Below are 23,376 nucleotides of genomic sequence, written 5' to 3' on the forward strand. Positions count from 1 at the left end.
AGCCAGGTTCATCTATAACCACAAGCGTATCAATGAAGACATATCCAGGCTGGAACTGCAGGGTGTAGAGGACCTAATTAGCAACGTGAGGAAAATCTCCAAAAATCACAAAAAGAAAGCCAAACATGACCCAAAATTTTGGTGGAGCGAGGATGTGGATAAGGCCTGGAAGGAAAAGGCTGAGGCGAGAAGAAACTTCAACAATACGTCCAGTGAAGAAAATCTTATCGAGTTCAAAAGAAGAGCTGCAATTTTTCAGCGAAAAAAACGGCAGGAGATGCATAAAAAACTGCAAGCATTCCCAGAAGAGCTAACACCGTTCACCAACTCCAAGGAACTGTGGAGAAAAGTGAAACGATTGACTGGAAAACATGTTCATCGAAAAGAAAATGATGTTACTTTTGACGTACAAGAAGTAGCAGAAGAATTCCTAGATGTACACTTCGGGAAGAACGATGTACGTGTTGTAGGACACTATGGAGTAGCAGCTCGTTACGATATACTCGACCTGGAAACCTGGCACAGAATCCTTAATCGAAAGAAAAACACAGCACCTGGAGAAGACCTCGTCACCTACGATATGCTAAGGAATCTGAGCACAACAGGAACAGCTAGCATCATAGATGATCTCAACAGGATGTGGAGAAATGGCGGGCTTTGCGACTCCTTGAAAACAATTAAGGTGGTCGCGATTCCAAAGCCTGGCCGTGATCAAAGCTCAGCTGCCGGAAAGCGACCAATTTCTTTGGTACCCACGCCTACCAAAATCATCAACTCCGCAGTCTTGGAGAAACTCCAAGATTTCGTTGAGTCGAGAAATATCCTGCCCAAAACATCCTTCGGCTTCCGCAGAAATATGTCGACCAATACTTGCCTATCCTTTGTGATCAACCATGTAAAGCAAAACAAAAGAAGCGGCTTCATCTCGGCGATGGTGTGCATCGACCTATCCAACGCGTTCAACGCCGTGCAGACCGATAAGCTGGAGGAAATTTTGTGCTCCTTTTTAATTCCAAATGAAATCACCGTTTGGATAACATCTTTCCTGTATAATCGGAAGATAAACATGAAATTGAGGAATTGTACTGTCAGTCGAATGATTTCCAACGGACTACCTCAAGGAGACGTCCTATCACCAACCCTATTTAATTTATACACCGTAGGACTACACAGTGCGGTGGAAGTGGACGAAGATGTAGTCCTAGTCCAGTATGCGGACGATTTCGGATTAATCGTACACGCAGAAATAAAAGCAATCTAAATAGCTTAATTATCATACTAAAACCATATTTGATCTATTCACCCCTTGTCATGCATTTTTTGCCAATATACGTTGCTAGTATAAACGGCTTTTATTCAAACTTACGCATATTCAGCAATTATATGCTCGGATCTTAAAAGCCTGATAATTCCGATTAAGCATAAATGAAGCATATTTTTTATTTACAAACAAAAAATCAATGGGATCGAAACAGAAACGAACAAGGAGAAACATGTTTATTTGTCCCAGCTGTATTTAATGTATAATATATGAAGAAAAGTGCACGCCATCGTTTCGTTTCCTCTGTACTTTACTCACTAGCATGTGCAAGGAGCTGCCGTCATTGAATGATTTCTTGGCGAACAGCATTCTGATCCTGATTTGGCTGGAAAAAACGGAACTTATCGTGGATGATCCGTTATGCCTAATAGTTTGGTTCATCTTTTGCAGTTGATGTTAATAATCCCGATCAAGCCTTAAATGCTTCAACAACCAGCTCGATGGATACGTTGAAGTTTGTTTCTGCTCTTGAATCTCCGAATCAGCTCCGTTTCCTGCTTCTGCAAAAGGATGTATAAGTTTGAAAAAAAAAACACAATATGATGATTGAGATCAACTCACCTTTAGCATTAGAAAGATCGCTGTATATCACAATTTTCTCTCCCTGAAGCTAGCAAAAACTTGTTTAATTTTCGAGGAGCAGCCGTTGAACATGGTGCTGTTACTGAAATAACATCACTAAGTTGCAAGAGTAACATTGGCATCACAAAATTCAAGCAAAAATATACATTTTGGAAATGCATTGAAAGGTATAAACTAAAAGATGGTGATGCTTATTCTTTATGATTTGCAATGATTATACAAAAAGAATAGCATGAATGTAATAAAAAGCACTCTAATTAGTATTTTCCGTTTTCTCCGTGTAAGGGCTCGAAACACAGAAACGCTCAACTCTAAATTACAAATCGCGGTGGATAACTTCACAACTCAGGCGGAAGAGCTGAACTTTGCTGTAAATCCAGACAAAACAAAGGTGATTCTTTTCACTAACAGTGACAGGACTATGAACGTCAAAATAAATGATGCCCCTCTGGAAACGGTAAGAAACACCCGTTACCTGGGCGTGACGATGGACCGTTACTTGAGTTTTGGGGCGCACCTACGGGAAACCCGAGTAAAAATCAACGATCGTCTAAACATGATTAAGGTGATATCCGGGATCAAATGCGGAAGCCACCCACAAGTGTTGCTGAACATTTACAAAGCGTTGATAAGGAGCGTAATGGAATATGGTTGTACCGTGACTTGGAACGCAAAGAAAACAAACAGAGAGATTTTGAAAACCGTAAACAACCAATGTTTGAGGAAAGCGACCGGCTGTACCAAAAGTACACCACTAAATGCTCTAGCGGCGATTTCGGCTCAAGAACCGCTGGAAATGAGAATGGAGTATGCAACAGGTAGGAACATCGCACGGTGCTTTGAAAAAAGCAATATTGTCTCGGAGCAGCTGATTAGAGTGACGGAACTTGAAGCGGAAGACGAGGATAAGTTTTCCTATATGGAAAAAGTATACTACCAAAACAGATCTCTCTTCAACAAGATCATGCCAATTGTAACAATACCTGCTGAGATCAACGTTGAAATTTGCTCATCACTTGAAGGAATTGCTGGATCAAAAAAAAATCTCCCTAAAGCCAAGTTGAAGCAAGCCTCACTTGGCGTAATGTATGGCAAATACAAGGATCGGGGACGTGTCTTCACCGACGCATCCAAAGAGTCGACGATATGTGGAATAGGAATCTTTATCGAAGCAACACGAATGAGGCGATCATTTCGCCTCGAACAAGAGATTAGCATCACCGCAGCAGAACTTCAGGCTCTGAAGACAGCACTTCTCCTCATTGAAGAAGGGCAACTTAGGAGTCAAGTCATCTATACTGATTCAATGACAGCTTGCCTAATGCTCGAAAATGCGCTGGATAGTAGAAAAGCAGAAACTGTTATCGCGGACATCTTGGAGTTAGCTCATCGCTGGGGAACCGCAATCCAGTGGATCCCGAGCCACGTCGAAACGCGTGGCAATGACTTGGCGGACGAACTTGCTCGTGCGGGGTTAAGACCAACATCAGCTGTATTAGAACACGAGCTGTTTACAAAGGATGTATTCAACCACCTGAAAAACCAAATGGCACGTAACACAAGGATATGGTACGAACATTATTCTGAAGAAAAAGGCAAACGATTCCACGAAATACAGGATGCATTCCAGGAAAAACCCTGGTTCCACGGGAAGAACCTAACCGGCAAAGAAGTTCGGCTGATAAACCGTTTAATGACCGGACACAACTATTCACGCTACTGGTTGGCGCGAATGAAAATTTTGGGCGACGAAACATGCGATTTATGTCAAGAGGCTGAAACAGCAGACCATGTCATTATGGACTGCCCGAAATACGGCCACATCAGGATGCACTACGAATTCGACCTATCCTACAGGACACTAGTAGAAGTACTACAATCCAAGAGTATATCTCTCTACAAAGAAATTTGCAACTTTGTAAAACACTGTAAATTGGACCTGTAACGAACGCCAGCAACAGTCACGGACGGATGCAGATGACACAGGGCATATAGTCAACTATGACTGACCCTCAAACGAGCTGTTCCAACGGCTCAACCAGAGCAAAGAAGAAGAAGAAGAAGAATTGTTTCCTTGAATGATAAATCGATTAATGTACTTTATCAAAATATTCCGAAACGTACGATACGAAAATCTAACAAATCTTCAACCTTGGAAAAAGTCTTAGCTATGAGCAGTTGCGAAGTCATCGCTATGAGACACCAGCAATCATGAACGAACACGATTCGTGAAAAAAAATTTAGCGTGTGTTTAAAGTTTGGTCAAAATAACTTGCTCTAATGCAGATTGTTATTGTCTCAAATTGTTGTATATTTTTGTGAAAGCGTGTGGTGTTCGTATATTTTGTTATAAATCTAGCGTAACATTTGAAAAGGGCCTAACTGCAAAATGTAAACAAACTTGCTTATTCATTATTCGTATCATTTTTTACGTAAATTATTCCTACATACTCTTACGGGCATTCAAAATGCATTATTAATGGTAATTTTATTCAAATTTAAAAGGGCCTATCTGAAAATGATAAAACTAAGAGGGCCTAACTGGTCATGAAAGGGCCTAACTGAAAATTTCCATCAAAATCAGATTGGCCCTTCCGTGCATTTTTAATTTTCCTCCATATTTTTCAATATTTAGCCCTTGTATAGTGATCAGCATAACGTCAAAATTGAGAAATGCTCGATTGAAGATTCTGTAACATATTGATTGTTACTATTTTAAACTCATTGCTATCTAATAGTTTTAAACTTTTGTTCGACACTCATAGTCTATTACTGGGCCACATAACGTTTTAAATCTAACATAATATAAAAACTAGTAAAATATGTTGAATTCAAACATCATCGGCAGATAGGCCCTTTTACGAGTCTTCAAACCAGTTAGGCCCTTTCAATTAGGCCCTTTAATTGACCATGATTTCAGTTAGGCCCCTCCAGTTAGGCCCTTTTATTTAACATAGTTCCAGTTAGGCCCTTTTGGAATTTGTTAATTTTATTGATTATTGAATAGATTTTCAAAGTTTTAGAACAAAATCAATCGATTATGCGAGAAAATCAACATTGAATATTGAAAATTCTTTATTGAAGATTCAGTACTATATTGATTATTCATATTTCAAACCCTTTCTCCTATTTACTAGTTTTATACTTGTGTTCGACACTCAAAATAGTCTACTAGGTATCCCATTACGTTTTAAATCTTAAATAACAAAACAACTCGTGAAAATGGTTGAATTCAAACATCATCGGCAGATAGGCCCTTTTACGAGTCTGCAAACCAGTTAGGCCCTTTCAGTTAGGCCCTTTGATTGAACATGGTTTCAGTTAGGCCCCTTCAGTTAGGCCTTTTTATTAAACTTAGTTCCAGTTAGGCCCTTTTGTAATTTGTTAATTTTATTGATTATTGAAGTGATTTTCAAAGTTTTAGATCAAAATCAATCGATTAGGTATGTGAGAAAATCAACATTGATTAATAAAAATTCTTTATTGAAGATTCAGTACTATATTGATTCCTATTTCAAGCCCATTCTCTTTTTTACTAGTTTTATCATGATCTTAATGCGAAGTTAGTTGAAAAACTGATTTTTTATCCTGAAAAAAAAAAATCAATTACATTAAAAATTTTGAATAATTTTTATTTGTTGCCTCTAGTTGTGGATCGAGTTCCAAAAGTCGTGATTTTCACAAAAACAAATTCGTTTGTTTTTGTAACAGCCCTGCAAGAATTCTTCTTATACTTCTTCTTGGCATTACGTCCTCACTAGGACAGAGCCTGCTTCTAAGCTTTGTGTTCAATGAGTACTTCCACAGTTATAAACTGAGAGCTTTCTTTGACAAGTTGCCATTTTCGCATTCATATATCGTGTGACAAGAACGAAGGTACTCTATATTCAGAAAAGTAAAGGAAATTTCCATTACGAAAAAAAACCTGGACCGACCGGGAATGGAACTCAGATACCTTCAGAATGGCTTTGCTTTGTAGCCGCGGACTTAAACTGCTCGGCTAAGGAAGGCCCTCAAGTATAAAACAAGTAAAAAAGTGAATGGGTTTGAAATAGATATATATACACAGCAAAAAAAGTTGTTGAATATTACATCGAAACTGCTGCAACCAAGTCATTCCCTCGGTTGTAGAATATTACACAGCCCGACGTACGCGCGGGCAATTGGTGTAATAAATCCGATCGATGTAATTGCTCCGATGTAATATATTCAACGTACACGATACGATGTAATCGATGCGATGTAATATGAAAGCTATGTAATCAAAACGATTTAAGCAACAAAACGATTGCAAATTCTGCTCAATGGTTGATCAAATTACCTTTTTATCCATTTAAATCTGTGATTTATGGTGTAAAACGCTTTTGACTCCGAAACAACAGTTACCTATTAGTATTTTTTACATATTCAAAAAATGGATAACAAGTAATTTGATCAGCCATTGAAAAGAATTTGATAATAAGAATAAAGCATGTTTGAACAAATAGTATTAAATTTTATTTATTTATTATATTTTATTGTTTTTAACAGTAATAGACCTTCGTATCGACACCCAGAGTGATGAATGCGAGAAGACGCTCGATCTTGTGTGATGACTTCCTGAGTAGACTGTGAACCATTGTGAACAGTTCGTACAAGTCTGTTGAGCCTGTACAAAAAAGTAAAATGAAATGTTAGTAAAATGTACTGTCTGGTAATTTTTTAAGTTTAAAATGTGATATTTAATAAATTGTATTTAATATAATTATTCATCACGCTAGAAACATAATGTTTTTCATTTCTGGAGAGCCTGGCGCGTATCCATAACTTAATTAAGATGAAACAGTTTGTAATTCTAGTTCAATCTCATATCAAAACTTCAAAGACACAAATCTGATGAACATTGATCGAAAAAAATATCTGTTGTCATATTCGGTTAGGGTTTATTCTCAAATTTCATAACGTCAAAAGTGGCCATTTTCAACAACCAACCCACCCCTCAAAACGCATTTTGTAATGATATTTTCCGAATTTTGTATGACATCTTGAAGACACCACCCCACCCCTTTCAGTGTTATGAAATATGTGAATGGGCCCTTTGTTTTTCAAAACTTGAATGGGATAAGAAACTATTATGAGAAAATGAATCAAATTGGTTTTGAGCATTTATTTTTCTGGTATACATACCGCTCTACCCGTATGATACTCTTGAAAACTCTAAAAAACATAATTTTGTAATAATCTGAAAGTTGGACTCAACGATATGCATGTTTTTTTCTATCTGAGAAGTCCCCTTAATAGTTCAAATTGTGTGATATACGATTGCTAATGAAAATATATTTCCGTTGATTTTTAAAGTATTTATAATGCTTGCTTCATCCGCAAGAGAGCATTACATGCAAGTTCGCTCTGTCATTAATATTGAACATACACCTGATTCTGTTTGTGTATGGATTTTTTTTTTTACAAGACCGTGCAAAAAAAGTTTACATACATTTTTCCGCCAAAAATTTGTTTTGCATGAAACGTCGAGAAATGGTATTACTTTTTTGGCATGATTTTTGAAATCATGAACTAAATTTGATCTTGTACGGTGCGTATTCCCCCGTGCAAAAAAACAGAATCGGGTGTATCTGTCTTTGTTGCTATCAATGGTGTCGGTTATTTCGTTTACTTTGTAAAACACATTGATGAAAAAAAAACTGAAAACTTTTATATCCCTCAAATTATTTAGGAATGCTTTAAGCAATTCAGAATTGGTCAAGTTTTCATCGTTAACAGAACTGGTAGCAAAAAGTGGTGCCAAAAATTGTGATAGATTTTAACACAAATTAAATAGTGACTTAGGGCAACTTCATCGGTGGTCCATTTTTTGGTCCAAACATATACCAAAAATGAACCCAAGTAACCACTAGCCCGCTAATTCGCCTTTTGGGGCTTATAGAGCTGTTATTCGGCTAATATAGGGCTTGTCAGCTCTGTTATAGCCCTATATTAGCACGGAGGGCGAATTAAAGTGCTATCTGGTTACTTGGGGACCTGTTAGAAATAAATAGACCAGTAAAAATAGAACAAACCGCACGCGCATGCACCGGTTGTTGTATTTTTTTATTCATTTCGAATGTGATCAACAAAACCAAACAAATAGTGAATTGAACAGCAGAATTTATCAAACCTGAAGATTCCTGAACTCTGAAGGAGTACACGGATTAATTGCAAAGGAAATCCCGGATGAATCTCGACAGAATTGGCGGCGGAGCTTGAAAAAAAAATCCGGTAGAACTCGGAAAGTATTCCCGGCAGAGCTCCGACGGTATTCTCTGTGAAGCTTTTCTCCAGAAATTTTAAAAAGAATTTCTATCAGCAATTTCTTCGGAGATTTCATCTAGAAATTCTTCCGGAGATTTACTCTAAATATTTCCGAATATTTCATCAATAAATACCTCCAAGGATTCAATTAACAAATTCATTTGTGGATTTTCTCCAGAAATTCTTTAGATTTTTCAGAGAATTTAAAACAGGAATTTCTCCAAGAAGCTTTTTGGAGATTGCACCAGGAATTTCTCCGGAGATTATAATCAATAAGGTACTGAACCGTCAACCGAGAATATCCAACATTTAGCTATTACATTGTTTTTCTCTCGCTTTATTTTATTTAAAAACTATGAAAATCACTTCAATAAGCAATAAAATCAACAAATTCCAAAAGGGCCTAACTCGAACTATGTTTAATAAAAGGGCCTAACTGGAGGGGCCTAACTGAAACCATGTCCAATCGAAGGGCCTAACTGAAAGGGCCTAACTGGTTTGAAGATTCATTGAAGGGCCTAACTGCTGATGATATTTGAATGCAACCATTTTCACGAGTCGTTATGCTATTTGAGATTACTAACGTTCTGGGCCACGTAATAAACCATAATGAGTGTCTAACACAAGTATAAAACTTGTAAAAATAAGTGAATGGGTTTGAAATATCAATAATCAATATGTTGCTGATTTTGTATAGAATAGTTTCCAATATTTAGCTTGTATGATATTGTGTTGTTTTCTCACATAATCATTAAATGTTGTCGAAGAATTATGCAAATCACTTCAATAATCAATGAAATTAGCAAATTCAAAAAGGGCCTAACTGGTTTGAAAATTCGTTAAAGGGCCTATCTGCGGATGATGTTTGAATTGAACTATTTTTACAAGTTGTTGTGCTATTTCAAATTCAAATCGTTGTGAGCCACGTAATAGACCATTATAAGTGTCGAACACAAGGGGTTATCCGAAAATGACGTCCATCAATTGGGGCCTCCTCCAATGGGGGGATGCACGAAAATGTGACAGTGCATGGATTGGGTATTAGAAAAAGCGTGACAGAGGTGGTAGAAGGGTTCTAGAAATCCCGAAAAACGATGGATGTCATTTTTAGGATCTTCCCTAAGTATGAAACTAGTAAAAATCGAATGGGTTTGAAATAGGAATAATCAATATGGTACTGAATCTTCAACCGAAAATTTCCAATATTTAGCTATTATATAGTGTTTTTTCACATAATCGCTAAATTTTGTTCAAGATTTATGCAAACCAATTCAAAAATCAATAAAATTAGCAAATTATAAAAGGGCCTAACTGAAACCATGTTCAATCAAAGGGCCTAACTGAAAGGGCCTAACTGGTTTGAAGATTCATAATAGGGCCTATCTGCCGATGATGTTTGAATTCAACAATTTTGACGAGTTGTTGTGTTATTTGAGATTAGAAACATAATGGGCCACGCAACAGACTTTAATGGGTGTCGAACACAGGTATGAAACTAGTAAAAATGCGAATGGGTTTAAAATAGGAATTATAAATATGGTACGGAATCTTCAATTGAGAATTTCTCAATGTTTACGTTTTGCAGATAGGCCCTTTTCAAATGTTACGCTAGAAATCACTTAAAAAACTATGAGCGATGCCGGTGGAAGTGACCTATCCGAGGCAGATCGTCGTCGAATCGAGGCTAACCGGCAGCGTGCCCTGAATCTCCGACAAGCGCGCCTAACGGCTCACCCCTATGGAAGCGCGGGAGATAAACAACGTCCCCAGGAAACGGCCGTCGCCGTGGGCAATGTAATCAAAGTGTCCGGGACCAAGTACATCGACAGTGGTGGAGGCTTTCTGATCGAGCAACGGACCTGTGTTGACCCCAAAGATCAGGAACCGGCTGCGGTCGACGAGAGGGAAGTGGAGAAGGATTCCGTTCCGGTTCCGATCGAGTACGACGAGTGTTTGGATTGCGGGGACCGGTTTGCCGATTCGTACCTGTTGGCCACATTCGATTACAAGGTTTGCGATGCATGTCGAGATTCGGACGGGAAGCACTCGCTCATAACGAGAACCGAGGCCAAGCAGGAATATCTGCTGAAGGATTGCGACCTGGATAAGCGGGAACCGATACTGAAGTATGTGAGCAGGAAGAATCCGCACAACGTGCGCTGGGGAGAGATGAAGCTGTATCTACACATTCAGGTGGAGGAGCGAGCGTTGGAGGTTTGGGGATCGGAGGAGAATCTCATCAAGGAGAAGGAACTGAGGGAGGAGAAGCGGGAGGTGACCAAGGTCAAGAAGTACAACAAACGGCTGAAGGAGCTGAGGATGGACGTTCGGAGCAGTTTGTACGATAAGACTTCACAGGCCCATCAGCATAGCTGGGGGGAGGGCGAAGTTTACAATGAGGAAGAGGATACCTACACGAGGACCTGCGAAACATGTGGCCACAAGGAAACGTACGAAAAGATGTGATTTGGTTGGCCTTCGGAACAGTCGGTTGCTGGTGTTCGGTTCTGTTATGATATTCCGTGTATTCTCTTTGTTTGGTTAATAGTAGTAAACAACAGTAGTTTTTAAGATTATCATTAAAACAGATAATTCATTTTAGGCGTTTCTAATTACAAACAATCATATTTGCCTCTTTGAAGCATTGCAAAATCAGTTCCCATCTTATTATTCCGAAACGTCCGTGGGCCGGTTGAGTCCTAAAACACGTGGAAGAATTTGTTGCACTCTTTTGCTTATATGTTCTGATTGAATAGTATAAGTATTTATCTAGAAAATCTTACACCTATATTTGAAGTAAATCACAAAGCTATTATTTGGAGTTCTCTTCTGCAGATATTTCTCAAAGGCTTTTGTGAGAAGCCTGATGAGGATACTGGAAGGTTTCTAATAACATCCCTGCAAGGATTCTTATGAGAATTCTGAAAGGGTTCTGATGAGAATCGTGGAAGGATGGATTCTGATAAAACCTTGGAAGAATGAGAACCATACAAGAATTAAGATAAGAATTTGGAAGGGTTCTCATAAGAATCCTAGAAGGATACTGATGAAGATCCTGGAAGGATACTGTTGAGAACCCTTGAATGTGTCTTAAAAGAATTCTGAAAATGTCTTACGCTTCGACGAAAATCCTGAGAAGAAATCGATTCATGATTCTTATCAGAATTCTCATCAGAATACTTACGGGCTATTCACTGTAATCCTCTCAGGATACTTGCAAGATTTTCACCAAAATTCTCTCAGGATTCTAATCAGAATCTTCTTAGGAATCGCATCAAAATCTTCTCAGGATTCCCATCCAATATCCTCTACATCTTTTCAGGAATTCTTTCAGGATTCTTATAGGAATTCTTTCAGCATTCTCACCAGAAACCTTACAAGACTAACACCGGAATCCTTCCAGAATGTTTATCAGAATACTTAGTATTGGGTCAAAAGATATGAACAAAAGAGTGCAACAAAGTCGTCCACGTTTCTTAAGGATTATAGCAGCCAAATTTTTTGGTTCCAATCAATGCAACCAATGCTTTTTTAGATTTAACGCATCTAAATTTGTTAACTAGAAAAGTATCATCCTTGCAATGCCTTAGTTGCTACTCCGCTCTTTCTTCTCTTCGTCTTCACTTTTCGGGGGAAGATTTTTGCGCTCCTTGATGGCTTCTCGCACGATGTCCGTCAGGTCCTGCGGTTCAGCGTAGCACACCTTGCCACCTGAAACAAGGGGAGGGAGGAGATACTACAATTAGACGGGGTGGGGACTTCTCAAACTGTGGGTCGAAATGAAACAACGATTGTTAAGTGTGTTCCTATAATGCAACCGGCATCGATGCAATTGGTTTTATTTGTCAAATTGTTTAATAGGTCCTATCGATAGTTACTAAACGTACAATCCAATCAGCCAGAAGAATTTGGAATTTTTCGACTGGGTCACATTGCATTCAAAAAACCACTTAACAATCGTCGTTAGATCAGATATCAATCTAACACAACAAGCACAATTCATTCATAACTGGCTAAGCAGTAAAGACATCCAACTCTTCTAAGCTTCGTCGAATGGACTTTTTTGCGTCTGCTGGGCTTGGGCTGTCCGTCGTTGCCTTTCCAGCGCTGCATCCCGTTCCAGTTCCAGCTGGTGCGGAATTTGCTGATAACTGTAGTACACGTACCACGCAAAGACCAGGGCCACTCCGAGGCCGAAATAGAACCGCGATCCTCCCAGCTGGTCTTTCTTGTAATCACGAGAACCGGTTTTGTCGTGCGATTGAAAATCTTTGAAGTCATCTTCTGCTGGACGCTGAGTGAACTTGTCCGCGAGGGGTTCCTCCTCAGATGCCGCCTTGGAACGGGATGACGAATTCGAGGACCACGAGGAAGAGGACGCAGACGAAGCCGAAGAGGACGACGTCGACGAGCTCGACGTACCAGACCCTGTAGAGGACTTACCGTCAGTTTTGTTTGTAACGCCCATGATCTGTCCGGGGGTGTCTTCTTCCAGCTCCGCGTAGGCCTGAAAGTAGTTGCAAAAGTTTAGTAGAATGATCAACGGAATTCGTTAGATTCCCAACCTGTATCAGCGCTTTCTGCTTGTTGTTCAGCTTGGTCGGAATCTGGATCTTCAGGTGCACATAGTGGTCACCGGTTCCGTAGCTGTTGACCCGTTTGAGACCCTTGCCGCGGAGGCAGACCCGGGTGTGGGACGATGTGCCCGGTACCACCTGGATGGTTTGATCTTCGTACACGCCCTGCACTCGTATCGTACCGCCGAGAACCGCCTGGGAGAGGGAAATGTTCGCTTCTGTGTGCACATCGGCCCCGTCACGCTTGAAGTAACGGCTCTTTTCCACACTGTAAAAGATAATGAGTATGTTTTCAAGTTAGTTCAATAATGTTTAAAGTTAGGTTTTTAGTAAATACAATTTGTGTTCAGAGTGCCAATAATGACATAGAATAAAATTAACTTTCGTAACTATTTGGATAAATAAAGCTTTAAACCCTGTGAACCGTTTCACCAAGTCGTTTAACTATTAGTTTAAATTTGACATTTCAATAGTTATTTACCTCTCAAATAATTAAATTGAAAATCGCGGTCGACCTATTAGAGCTTTGACAGTCGAGTAGTTATTTAAGAACAAATTTGACAGTTGGTTAGTTAAGGCCCAAACGCAATGATAGCGGAACGGCAACGGAAAGCGGAACCGGTTCGCCAGCATGAACTACAACAAGCTTGTCAAACCAGTTTTTGTTCAATTTCATTCGTTGTCAGCGCAGTTCAGATGGTGTGATTCATGCTGGCGAACCGGTTCCGCATTCCGTTGCCGTTCCGCTATCATTGCGTTTGGGCCTTTATTCTCAAATTCACGGGAGCAGAAAATAACTTTCGAACTCTCAAGTTTAACCATGCTCCAGAGCAGAGTTATTTTTAACCCAAGGGAAAATAACTATCGAGCTGTCAAATTTTAACTAAAAGTTAAACGAATCGGTGAAACGGTTTACACCCTGATTAATGATATCCATCTCCTTGTGCTTCAAAACTATCTCCTCGTACAATGTAGAAAGCATTAAAAAAGCATTTCAATTAACATAAAAATTGGGAATTCCTCAAGCTTCCAGAAACTTCCAATATTGCAACTGAGTCAAACCTACACATTTGTATGATTTGTTGTAATTTTAGCTATTTTAACTATGATGTATGTTCAACTTATAATACCTCTTCAACCGAGCTTTAATGTGCAAAAAAAAAAATCTTGATTGATGCCTTATGAATAATGGTGGAAAAGTTCGCATTACGAAGCAGCTCACGAGTGTATACCAACACATAACAAACATCACAGACTCGCGAACTGGCTATGTGTGAGTAAGTCCGCACCCGTCTGCTCGAGAGAACATGTCAAAAGAAATAGCAACAAGCTCGGGAACGTTTACTCGCGAGTAACCGAGCAAGGTGTGATTTATTATGGTTTTGACAGACAAATTAATTGTATAACCATCAAATCGACAGTAAACTACTAGTTTGTAGTCAAAAACACTAGGAAACCATAAATCTCGGAGAGGAAGCAGTTTTTTTTTTCCAAAAGCACAAAATGACTCTGAAAGCTCCGAACTCGTTCGCGTATCACTTTTAGCTTCGGTTATTTACTCGGGAGCACGACAGATGCGAGACAACCAGCGCTCTGATGCTCGCGAGCGTTTGGTTTTGTTTTTGTTCCAGTTCAGCAGAAATGTTCGCCACTTTCCATTACAGTCAACTTTCGTTCGTTGCACTAAACCCGTGGCCCGATTAGTGAAAGACTTTCACTAATCGGGCTAAGTTTTGAGCTGTCAAAACACCGATTACAATAGAAATTCAGGGCTATCAACATTGAAAAATTTCGGTTTATGTCAGAAAGTGACGCTTGCCTTCGTTTTAGGTGGGCTATAGCCCACTTAACGGGAGCCCAATTAAAACGAAGTGCAATTAAACGTAGTGCAACGAACGAAATTCGACTGTACTGCCTATGAAAGAACTACTAGGTTTAAACCTTCAAAGCTACGAAACCTTAGATTCACAAGCAAACTTCAAAACTATACCTGAAGTGATAAATAGTCAATTCCCCCTTAATTCTGATAATAATTTTACTGTTCAACGACGGAGAAAGCGTCTAATGAATAATTGTATGAAAATTTAAAATAACTAAAAGAACTGAGGAATTATGAATCTTGTCTTCATGAAATGACAACATGCGGGCCACTTCACATTGATATTTAAATCAGTTCACGAGTCGCACACAACTTTCTCTAGGGTTGCAGTTCGGTGATCTCTGTCCTATAGGCAACCGTTGGCCTCAGAACGTTTTGTATAGCAGGATCTAGATACTGGGGTACAAACGAGAGCGAAAGGATACAACATGTTGACGAGCCTGTCGCATTTCTGGAAACAGTTGGTCACGTGAGAACCCAATTTTAGCTTCTGGTCTACAAATACATAGCGAAACATCTGGGTGACCATAGAACGATTCTGCAATGAAGAGAGCATTTATGTGTTTATCAGTGTAGTTCGGACTTTCGGTGGAAAGCTAGGTGTTCTCGTTAGAAACGATAAATTAATCCACATAAAAATTGCTACACACTGATTTCCTAGAAAGTCATTAAAGCATTCCTCTTGACTCCTCTGCAAGTTTATCTAGAGATTTCAGTAATTGCTCCAGAAATGGTTCTATTATCCCCCTAACTGTCCAGAGATCCCTACATGTTTTACTCCAGTGATATATCCAAGAATTTCTCCAATATTCCTTTCCTATTGGAATATATTCAGATATTTGTCCAGCAATATATACTGTGTTGAACTTAAGAACTCCAAGACATCCTCTAATTATCCTAGGAGGAAACTTACAGTATTGGACAAAACATTTGCAAGTTTTTCGATATTCCATACAAAATGACCAACTTTGATAAACTATATCTCAGTTATTTATGGACCGATTTGAATGAAATTTTCACAGAATATCAGACATAACTTGAATTTTAATATATATTTTTGAGTGATTTTTCCAATCACAAGTTGAAAAGCAGTAACGGTTTGACTAAAGTGAATTTTTTGACGATTTTTTAATATTGACATAACTAAACATATTGAAGGAATAGCTTAATGGTATCTTCAGCAAAGTTGTAGATTTTGGCAAGATGAATAAGTTTGCTGAAGACAGTTTTTGTGTAGGGCTATCAGATTTTGAGATAAAAAGTTTTGAATTCTTCGTCGAAAATTACACTATAGTCATATAAACTTGTGATCGGAAAAAAATATTTGAAAATATATGCTAAAATTCAAGTTATATCTGATGTTCTGTGAAAGTTTCATTCGTATCGGTCCATAAATAACTGAGATCTAGCCCACCAAAGTTGGTCATTTTGTATGAAAAATCGAAAAAGTTGCAAATGTTTTGTCCAATACTGTATATAATGGCATCTGCGAGGATATACTATTAATCTTTAGAATATCTTCCAGAAAAGAGTTCTCCAGTATTCGATATGAAATATCTATAAATTCTAATAAAGATTTATTTAACAATTTCAACAATAAGCCTTATTTGTCAGAATTCTTCTAAAACTTTGCAAAATATTCCTTCAGCAGTTCCTTTAAAGATTCATATAATAAATTTACAGACATATGTCCTTATTCTAGTACACGCTTTGTTTATGTTTACTCCTAGTTATCTTTAAAGGAATTTCTAGGAAGAATCCTACAAAAACTCAAGATAATAGTTACAAGAGAATTTTCTTAGGTAATATTTGGGAGAATGCCTAACAAAAAACTTGAAGAACACCTGGACCAATTCTTGAAAGAATCTTTAGAGAATTTATCACTCTTTATAATAGCTTTCGAAGGAATTCCTGGCGGAAATTTCCAATTTCTAGGAAGTAGATAAATCCTAGAAAATATTATACAAAATTGCATTTATGATTTTTGGAGACATATTGTAGTTCGTTGTTTTTCTAGGAGAAATATTCGATGAAATATTTCAAGAATTTCTGAAGTTCTCAAAGAAACTTCTGCTAAACCTCACCAAATGACTTTTAGACTGTTTTGAGTATTTAAGCCATGCAATGTACATATTATTGTAGAAATTTCTGAAGGAGCCACGTCCCCTGGCCTTCGGCTCGTCGCGTTTATTTTATCATAACGATCTTTTATCTACATCCGTCAAACCATTCTGAAGGGCAGTTGTGAGAATATCACCAAAAACCTCTCACATGCAATAAAGCTGAATTGTCCTACATTGAAACATCAAGATTTTCGCTCTTTTGGATTCATTTTTTGTTGTTTATCATCAGTTTTGTTGAATTGTCCTAAATGCCGCACATGGCGTACAATGATCATTGCCATGGAGTTTCTCGGCAGTTGCATGGGGATTGTTATCGTGGGAATCCAAAGAGCAAATTTTGTATGATTTCATTGTAGGCCAATACAGCAATAAAGCATGTAACAATCACTAACATTTCTTCTCTCCTTATCCTTGTTTTCATACCTAACCCGCCATTACAACGAGGAAAAAATAATCGGAGAGAAAATACATGGCAGCGTATTGGCCGAGAAAAGATAAGTATTATATTTCTGTGAATATTCTTATTGCTGATTCAAAGGTGAAACATCACATGTTTGGTCCTTGATCTACTAAACCCCATTGCCGAAAACATCATTTTGCTAAAATATCGTTATCCTGAGATAGCCGCGATCAAAATACAGCATGCTCACATCTGGTGGTAGAATTTCAAGTTGGGTGGCCTATTACATGCTAAACCTTGACCTATTCAACACTTTTGTCGAAGACGTCAACTTTATAGGTAACCAGGACCCTGAGATACCTGTGTTCAAAAAATATCATGCTCACTAGCGCCATCTGGTGAAAGAATTCCGAATCAAGAAGATCATCACATGGTAGCCCTTGAACTACTGAACAACTTTGCCGAAAACACCATCTTTCTAAAAAATCGGGATCCTGAGATATGCGTGATTAAAATATTGCATGCTCACTAGCGCCATATGGTGGCAGATTTTCTTGTTAGGTGACTTATCATATGTTAGACCTTGACCTACTCAACAACTTTGTCGAAGACATCATCTTTCTTGGTAATCAGGATCCTGAGATATCGGTGTTTGAAAAATTAAATGTTCACTAGCACCATCTGGTGGCAGAATTTCGAATCAAGCGGCCTATCACATGTTAGCCTTTGACTTACTGAGGCTGTGAACCGTTTCACCAGTTCGTTTAACTTTTAGTTAAAATTTGACAGCTCGATAGTTATTTCCCCTCCGGTTAGAAATAACCCTGCTCTGGAGCATGGTTAAATTTGACAGTTCGAAAGTTATTTTTTGCTCCCGTGAATTTGAGAATAACTAACCATCTGTCAACTTTGTTCTGAAATAACTACTCGACTGTCAAAGCTCAAATGGGTCGACTGCGATGTTCAATTTAACCATTTGGAGGGAAAATAACTATCGAAATGTCAAATTTTAACTAATAGTTAAACGAACTGGTGAAACGGTTCACAGCCTGAACAACTTTGCTGAACCATCTCGCTAAAAAATCTAGATCCTGAGATATTTGTGTGCGAGATGTTGCATTGCGAAATGTCCACTACATCGGTTCCCCCGGCACACAATCCGATGGCCACAGGTAGGTGAGGATGCTTCCAAAGTTTTATTTGTTCACTGACCAGTTGGTGCAGCTTTGGATTCACAATCCAAATTACTCCGCGAGTACTCAGTACACGATGCGACCACTCGTGTGACGGGCCTGGTAAAAAAAGTTACACGAGCGGTCGCACTGGTGTACTGAGTACACGCGTAAAAACTTAGGTTAAAAACACAATGTTTTCGAATACTTTTTGTTGATTTTTTCGAAAAAATTCTTCTCTACTAGCTAGAAGAAGAGTAGATCTTGGATTAGGAACAACACCCGGATCAATTTGAAGGGATTTTCAACGTGTTTTTCGACTTTTCGCAAAGTGCGTGTACTCAGTACACTAGGGCGACTGACGGTGGGTTAACTAATAACAAACTTGTTCCACAGAGCTATTCACAAAACACCACACAAAATCCCTCCTTTCCCATATCCTTAGGCAAAACACTTCACTACCGCTATATGTATGACTGATTCATGTTCTTTTGACCTTGCGTCATTCATGCGTGTAGGGGAAGTCTAGAAGTCTAGAGTAGAAGCAAAACTTAAAGAACCTTCTGATCAAAGATGTTGCGTTGCCTACTTCTCAAACTCCAAAACCCCCGGTGTATTATGGACGGTGTGAGTTTTCAAACTTTTGCTGGAGACTTGGCCCCTGACCCTCTTGTACATCAATAAAAACTAGGAAATTTCTGAAGGAGCCAAGTCGTAAATTTTTGATGTAATTTGTGCGATAATTTTAAGCAAATATATAGGAAAGTTTCGAATCGATTACAAGGTGAGCCCTTGGAATAACTAACGGAATTGCTGGAAAAAAATTAAAAGACTCTCTAAATACTTTACGGAATTTACCAAAAGAATGTGTGGAGGAATGCTTGAAAAAAAAAAAAAAATTAGAGGATCGTTGATTAAGTTAACTTATGGATTTTCATGAGCATTTATGTAAAGATAATTTGAAAGAATCTGCTGATGAACTTTAAAAGTGAAACCGCTTATAATCTAATTCAATAAAGTACCAAAACTTTAAACGCACAAATCTCGCGAAAGTTACATCATACGATAGTTCGATTTCTATTTCAGTTTTGCACACTAGCAGAAAGTTTAAAATAAGAAGATCGATTTTGTACAACCATTATTTCTGCCGATTAGTGACTTTGAAATTGTGAGTAGGGGCACAATCTGGCTATTGGATTCTGACATGTTCCACCTTAAAGAAATCTTTCAATGAATTCCTGAAATGGAATGATATCACAAGTCTACTTTTTTGTCCTTTTACGGTGCAATGTGTAGGTACTCTATCCTAATTAAGTTGTTTTTATTCTTTCTAAATACAGCACCGCTGAAACATCAAACAAGTCTAGTTGAGGACTCCGTGCATTGAATAACAATGAAACGCATTTTGACAACTTCTCAAACCAGCAACTGTTTTTCGTGCGCAACAACATCGTAATATTTTATCAAATGGATTTTTTTTTCAAATTTAATTATTTATTAGTGTTTTCATATATTTAATTTTATTTATTTAACGATATTTAACTATTTGCGAAGGTTAAAAATAATCACTGTTTCTGTACACCTTTGGGGAAACTGAATAGGCTTTATGGCATTGGGAATGAGAGTTTGAAGACAATTTTAGGGAAAAGACACGAAAATTTGTGTAAACTTGACGATAAATGCTGGGCTTACATATTTTTTCTCATAGCTCTTCAATTTTATGCCATAATCGTTCTTTTAAGTCGGTTTATAATACTTGTGAAACATCTTAGATGTCTTTTCGACTTGTTTGCATCGTATATCATCAATATTTTTCAGCTGTGAATGGTTTTGCTATCATATATTCCACCATATATATATGGAACATATTCAGCAAACAAATCTTCAAATACTATGAGATAAACGGTTGTAAAAATTTTTAGAATATCTCTAACAGTAACAACTGCAGAAATCGTAGACAAATCTCTGGAGGAAATCCAGGGACAGCCTTTTGGACAATATCTATTGTAATCCGTTTGGAAATAAATGGAAATCATAGCATTAGATGCTCTAGAAAACCAGGAGCAAGTTCTATAGGGCTTCCTGAAAGTATTCTCGAAGAAATCATTAAAAGTATTGTTATAGCCTTCTCTCTAGGAATCTGAAAAGATATTCCTGAAAAGTCTTCTATTTCGTAGATCTACGGTAATATCGCTTGAATCACGAAGATCAATTATGTTGGATAGCAAATTTGGCTAATTATTGCGCGGATAATGTAAATGATTTAATGATATCAATGAATTACGAAAATTTTAAGAATGAAAAGATTTAAATATATCAATTGACTTACTTGAACGTGATGAACAGTTCTTTGTTGCCTACGCTCATCCGCACAGTCTGTCCATCCTCGACGCCGGCCGGCACCGGAACGGTAACCCGTTTCCGCTGGACCGTCTGCCCTTTGCCACCACACTCCAGGCACGGATATTTGATGTACATTCGCGTGCCCTGGCAATACCGACAAGTAGATCGCATCACAAACGGTCCCGTCGAAATGGTCTCCATTCCGGTTCCGTTACAGTACTGGCATTTGCCCGGCTTGGTTCCAGGTTCGCACCGCGATCCCGTACACTTGGGGCATGTGTCCACTACATTGACGTCGATGTCCTTGTTCACACCGCGGGCCGCCTGCGCAAAGGTCAGATTCATCATGACCTCCTGGGCACCACCGAATCCGTACCGCGAATCGGAAAAATCTTCGAACCCGGCCTTGAATCCTCCGTCGCCGAAAATCTTACGGAACAGCTCCTCCGGATCGATCGTGCTACGGAACTGCCAGTTCTGGGAGAATCCTTGCGGTCCATGACTCGCTGGACCGTTGCCGGCTCTGCCCATCTGCTCCGATGTCTGTCCGTACGTGTCGTATTCCCGTCGCTTGGTATCATCGCTCAGCACCTGAAAAGTAGAACACACAACGTGAGTTATTTGAATAACCGAAGATGATTACATCTGCAGGACTGAATGACTGATTGTCTTACTAAAAAAAGACCAAAAACAGACTAGATAGGAATCAAAAGAACTTGCAGGAACCAGGAACCAGGAAATAAGAGGACATAATCCCGGAAAAGTATGGTGCCTTCCTTAGCCGTGTGGTTAGAGTCCGCGGCTATAAAGCAAAGCCATGCTGAAGATGCCACACGATACACGAATGCGAAAATGGCAACTTTGGCAAAGAAATAACTTAATAACTGTGGAAGTGCTCATAAGAACACTAGCTGAGAAGCAGGCTGTGTCCCAGTGAGGACGTAATGCCAAGACGAAAAATAATCCCAGAATAGATTGATGAAGATTAGAATTGTAGGTTCTACTTAAAAAAGAGAAGAATTTTCTGGACGAACGTCATGAGGTTGAAATTATTGAGCTCTAAATGCAACTTTCCGCATAATTCTACATTTTGGACCACTGTGCACTGTTGTAAACAACCAGCGATAGCCTCAATCGATTGCAAAACTTTGTATTTGTTTCAAACTGCAAAGTCTCCCGTTATGTAATATCAATATCTCTCACCTCGTACGCTTCGGAAACTTCCTGAAACTTTCGGCTCGAGTCCGGATCGCCCTTGTTCGTGTCCGGATGGTACTTTTTGGCCAACTGGTAATAGGCCTTCTTGATTTCCTTAGCCGACGCATTCTTCGCCACACCCAGCACATTATAGTAATCCTTCTTCAGCAACACATTACTGGTACTAATGGTCCTGGCCTGGACAATAGTGGTTCCTAGAATCGAATACAATCCAATTATCCCTTCCTAGTTGATGATGTAATCTGGAGGCAATCCCAAATCGCTCACCTTTGCTTCGTTGCTTCCCATTTGCAAACAGCCCGGACGCCGATCCGGATTCCAGCGGTCGACAATGCGTACAGCAACCGATACCGGTGGCAGCCGCGACGGAACTAAACTGCCGGCCGGTGGTCGCAGCGGTCAGAATCTTCTTGCCATTGATAATCCGCAGGCCTCTCTGGAGCAATCCGCGGGTGTTCATTTTTTGCACTTCACTTTCCTCGCGGCCCAAACCAAAACCTTCAGGAAACTAGAATGTACACACGCGCGCGCTTCTCCCCGACCGCAACAGAGGAGGTGGAAAATCGGATGGGTTTTCGCTGCGTTCGGTGTGATTTTCTGCGAAATGGCCAGCGGAAAATGTGTGGATCAGCTTGCGATCGAGATTTGCGGAACACCACGAACGAAAAGAAACATGCGATGATGAAGATGTGAGAAATGTCAGAAGAACTGTCATTTGACGTCAGGCACGCTAATTTAATTCCATTCACCTACGTGTGCGGGGCAAGGAATCATGAAAGGGAGGTGGCATTCACGCATTTGCTCAAATGGACACGCGGCGTTTCCCAGAAGAAAGGAACGACCGCGGTTTTGTTCCATTTTTCTTAAGCTAAGTATGCTGCTTCTCTCATGTAAAGTAGACAAATTGATTGTGCGATATTTGCCAGAAAACAATTCGCCAGAATGACATCCGCCAGAAAGTACACGGAGAAGTTCGAAAATACTAATTAGAGTATTGATTATTACATCTATCACATTTGAGGCTTTTAATCCTCCCTTGTCATATTTATTTATACCTTCTCATGCATTTTCATAATTTATTATTGGTGGTGCATTTACGATGACAGACGCCACACTTCGGTCTTGGTTGTTTTTGTCTGCAGCATATTAAATTTTGATTACCTTCTCTCTCGTCAATCATCAATTTTCTCGTGTCTTCAAATATATAATTTTCGATTGAAACATTCGATTATTTGTCGTTTATATGTAAGATTATCTTGGAAAGGCTGCTGCTATTGTGTAATTGCATGACATATTGCAGCGAAAACATTTTCCACCTGTGGACACATGGTAAGTTCAGACATAATTTTTATTCGTACCAAACTTATTACAAAAACTTTTCAGGCCCATTTTCGTGTTTCCCGGGTTCCCGAAAACTCATTCGTGGAAGGAAAATCCAACCACCGCCTGATCCTTGGAGGTTTAACAGCTATA

The 23,376-nt window shown here is 39.0% G+C and overlaps 2 protein-coding genes and 1 long non-coding RNA gene across 4 annotated transcripts; 1 reads left to right on the forward strand and 2 right to left on the reverse strand.

Moving 5' to 3' along the window:
• Positions 1 to 1,480: 1,480 nt before the first annotated feature.
• LOC110675600 lies at positions 1,481 to 2,336 on the reverse strand. Its single transcript, XR_002499642.1, has 2 exons — positions 1,883 to 2,336; positions 1,481 to 1,821 (listed from the first exon to the last, which is right to left on the reverse strand). It is a non-coding gene; the product is annotated as an uncharacterized LOC110675600 (long non-coding RNA).
• A 1,685-nt stretch (positions 2,337 to 4,021) lies between these two features.
• On the forward strand, positions 4,022 to 10,843 carry LOC5574281 (DNA repair protein complementing XP-A cells homolog). The gene is made up of 2 exons (XM_001661282.2): positions 4,022 to 4,256; positions 9,806 to 10,843. The coding sequence occupies exon 2, from the start codon at positions 9,821 to 9,823 to the stop codon at positions 10,655 to 10,657; it is 837 nt and encodes a 278-aa protein (XP_001661332.1). The 5' UTR covers positions 4,022 to 4,256; positions 9,806 to 9,820; the 3' UTR covers positions 10,658 to 10,843.
• Positions 10,756 to 22,581, reverse strand: LOC5574282 (protein tumorous imaginal discs, mitochondrial). 2 transcript variants are annotated; one of them, XM_001661283.2, is made up of 6 exons: positions 22,171 to 22,581; positions 21,889 to 22,097; positions 20,672 to 21,276; positions 12,757 to 13,036; positions 12,635 to 12,698; positions 10,756 to 11,902 (listed from the first exon to the last, which is right to left on the reverse strand). In XM_001661283.2, exons 1-6 carry the CDS (start codon positions 22,361 to 22,363, stop codon positions 11,778 to 11,780), a joined length of 1,476 nt encoding a protein of 491 aa, XP_001661333.1. In that variant the 5' UTR covers positions 22,364 to 22,581; the 3' UTR covers positions 10,756 to 11,777. The 2 variants fall into 2 exon arrangements, with proteins under 2 accessions (XP_001661333.1, XP_021696719.1); XM_021841027.1 differs by lacking the exon at positions 10,756 to 11,902 and having other exon boundaries at positions 11,986 to 12,698; positions 22,171 to 22,571.
• Between the last annotated feature and the right edge of the window lie 795 nt (positions 22,582 to 23,376).

Source organism: Aedes aegypti, chromosome 2 (genome assembly GCF_002204515.2).
Source record: "Aedes aegypti strain LVP_AGWG chromosome 2, AaegL5.0 Primary Assembly, whole genome shotgun sequence".
Taxonomy (NCBI): domain Eukaryota; kingdom Metazoa; phylum Arthropoda; class Insecta; order Diptera; family Culicidae; genus Aedes; species Aedes aegypti.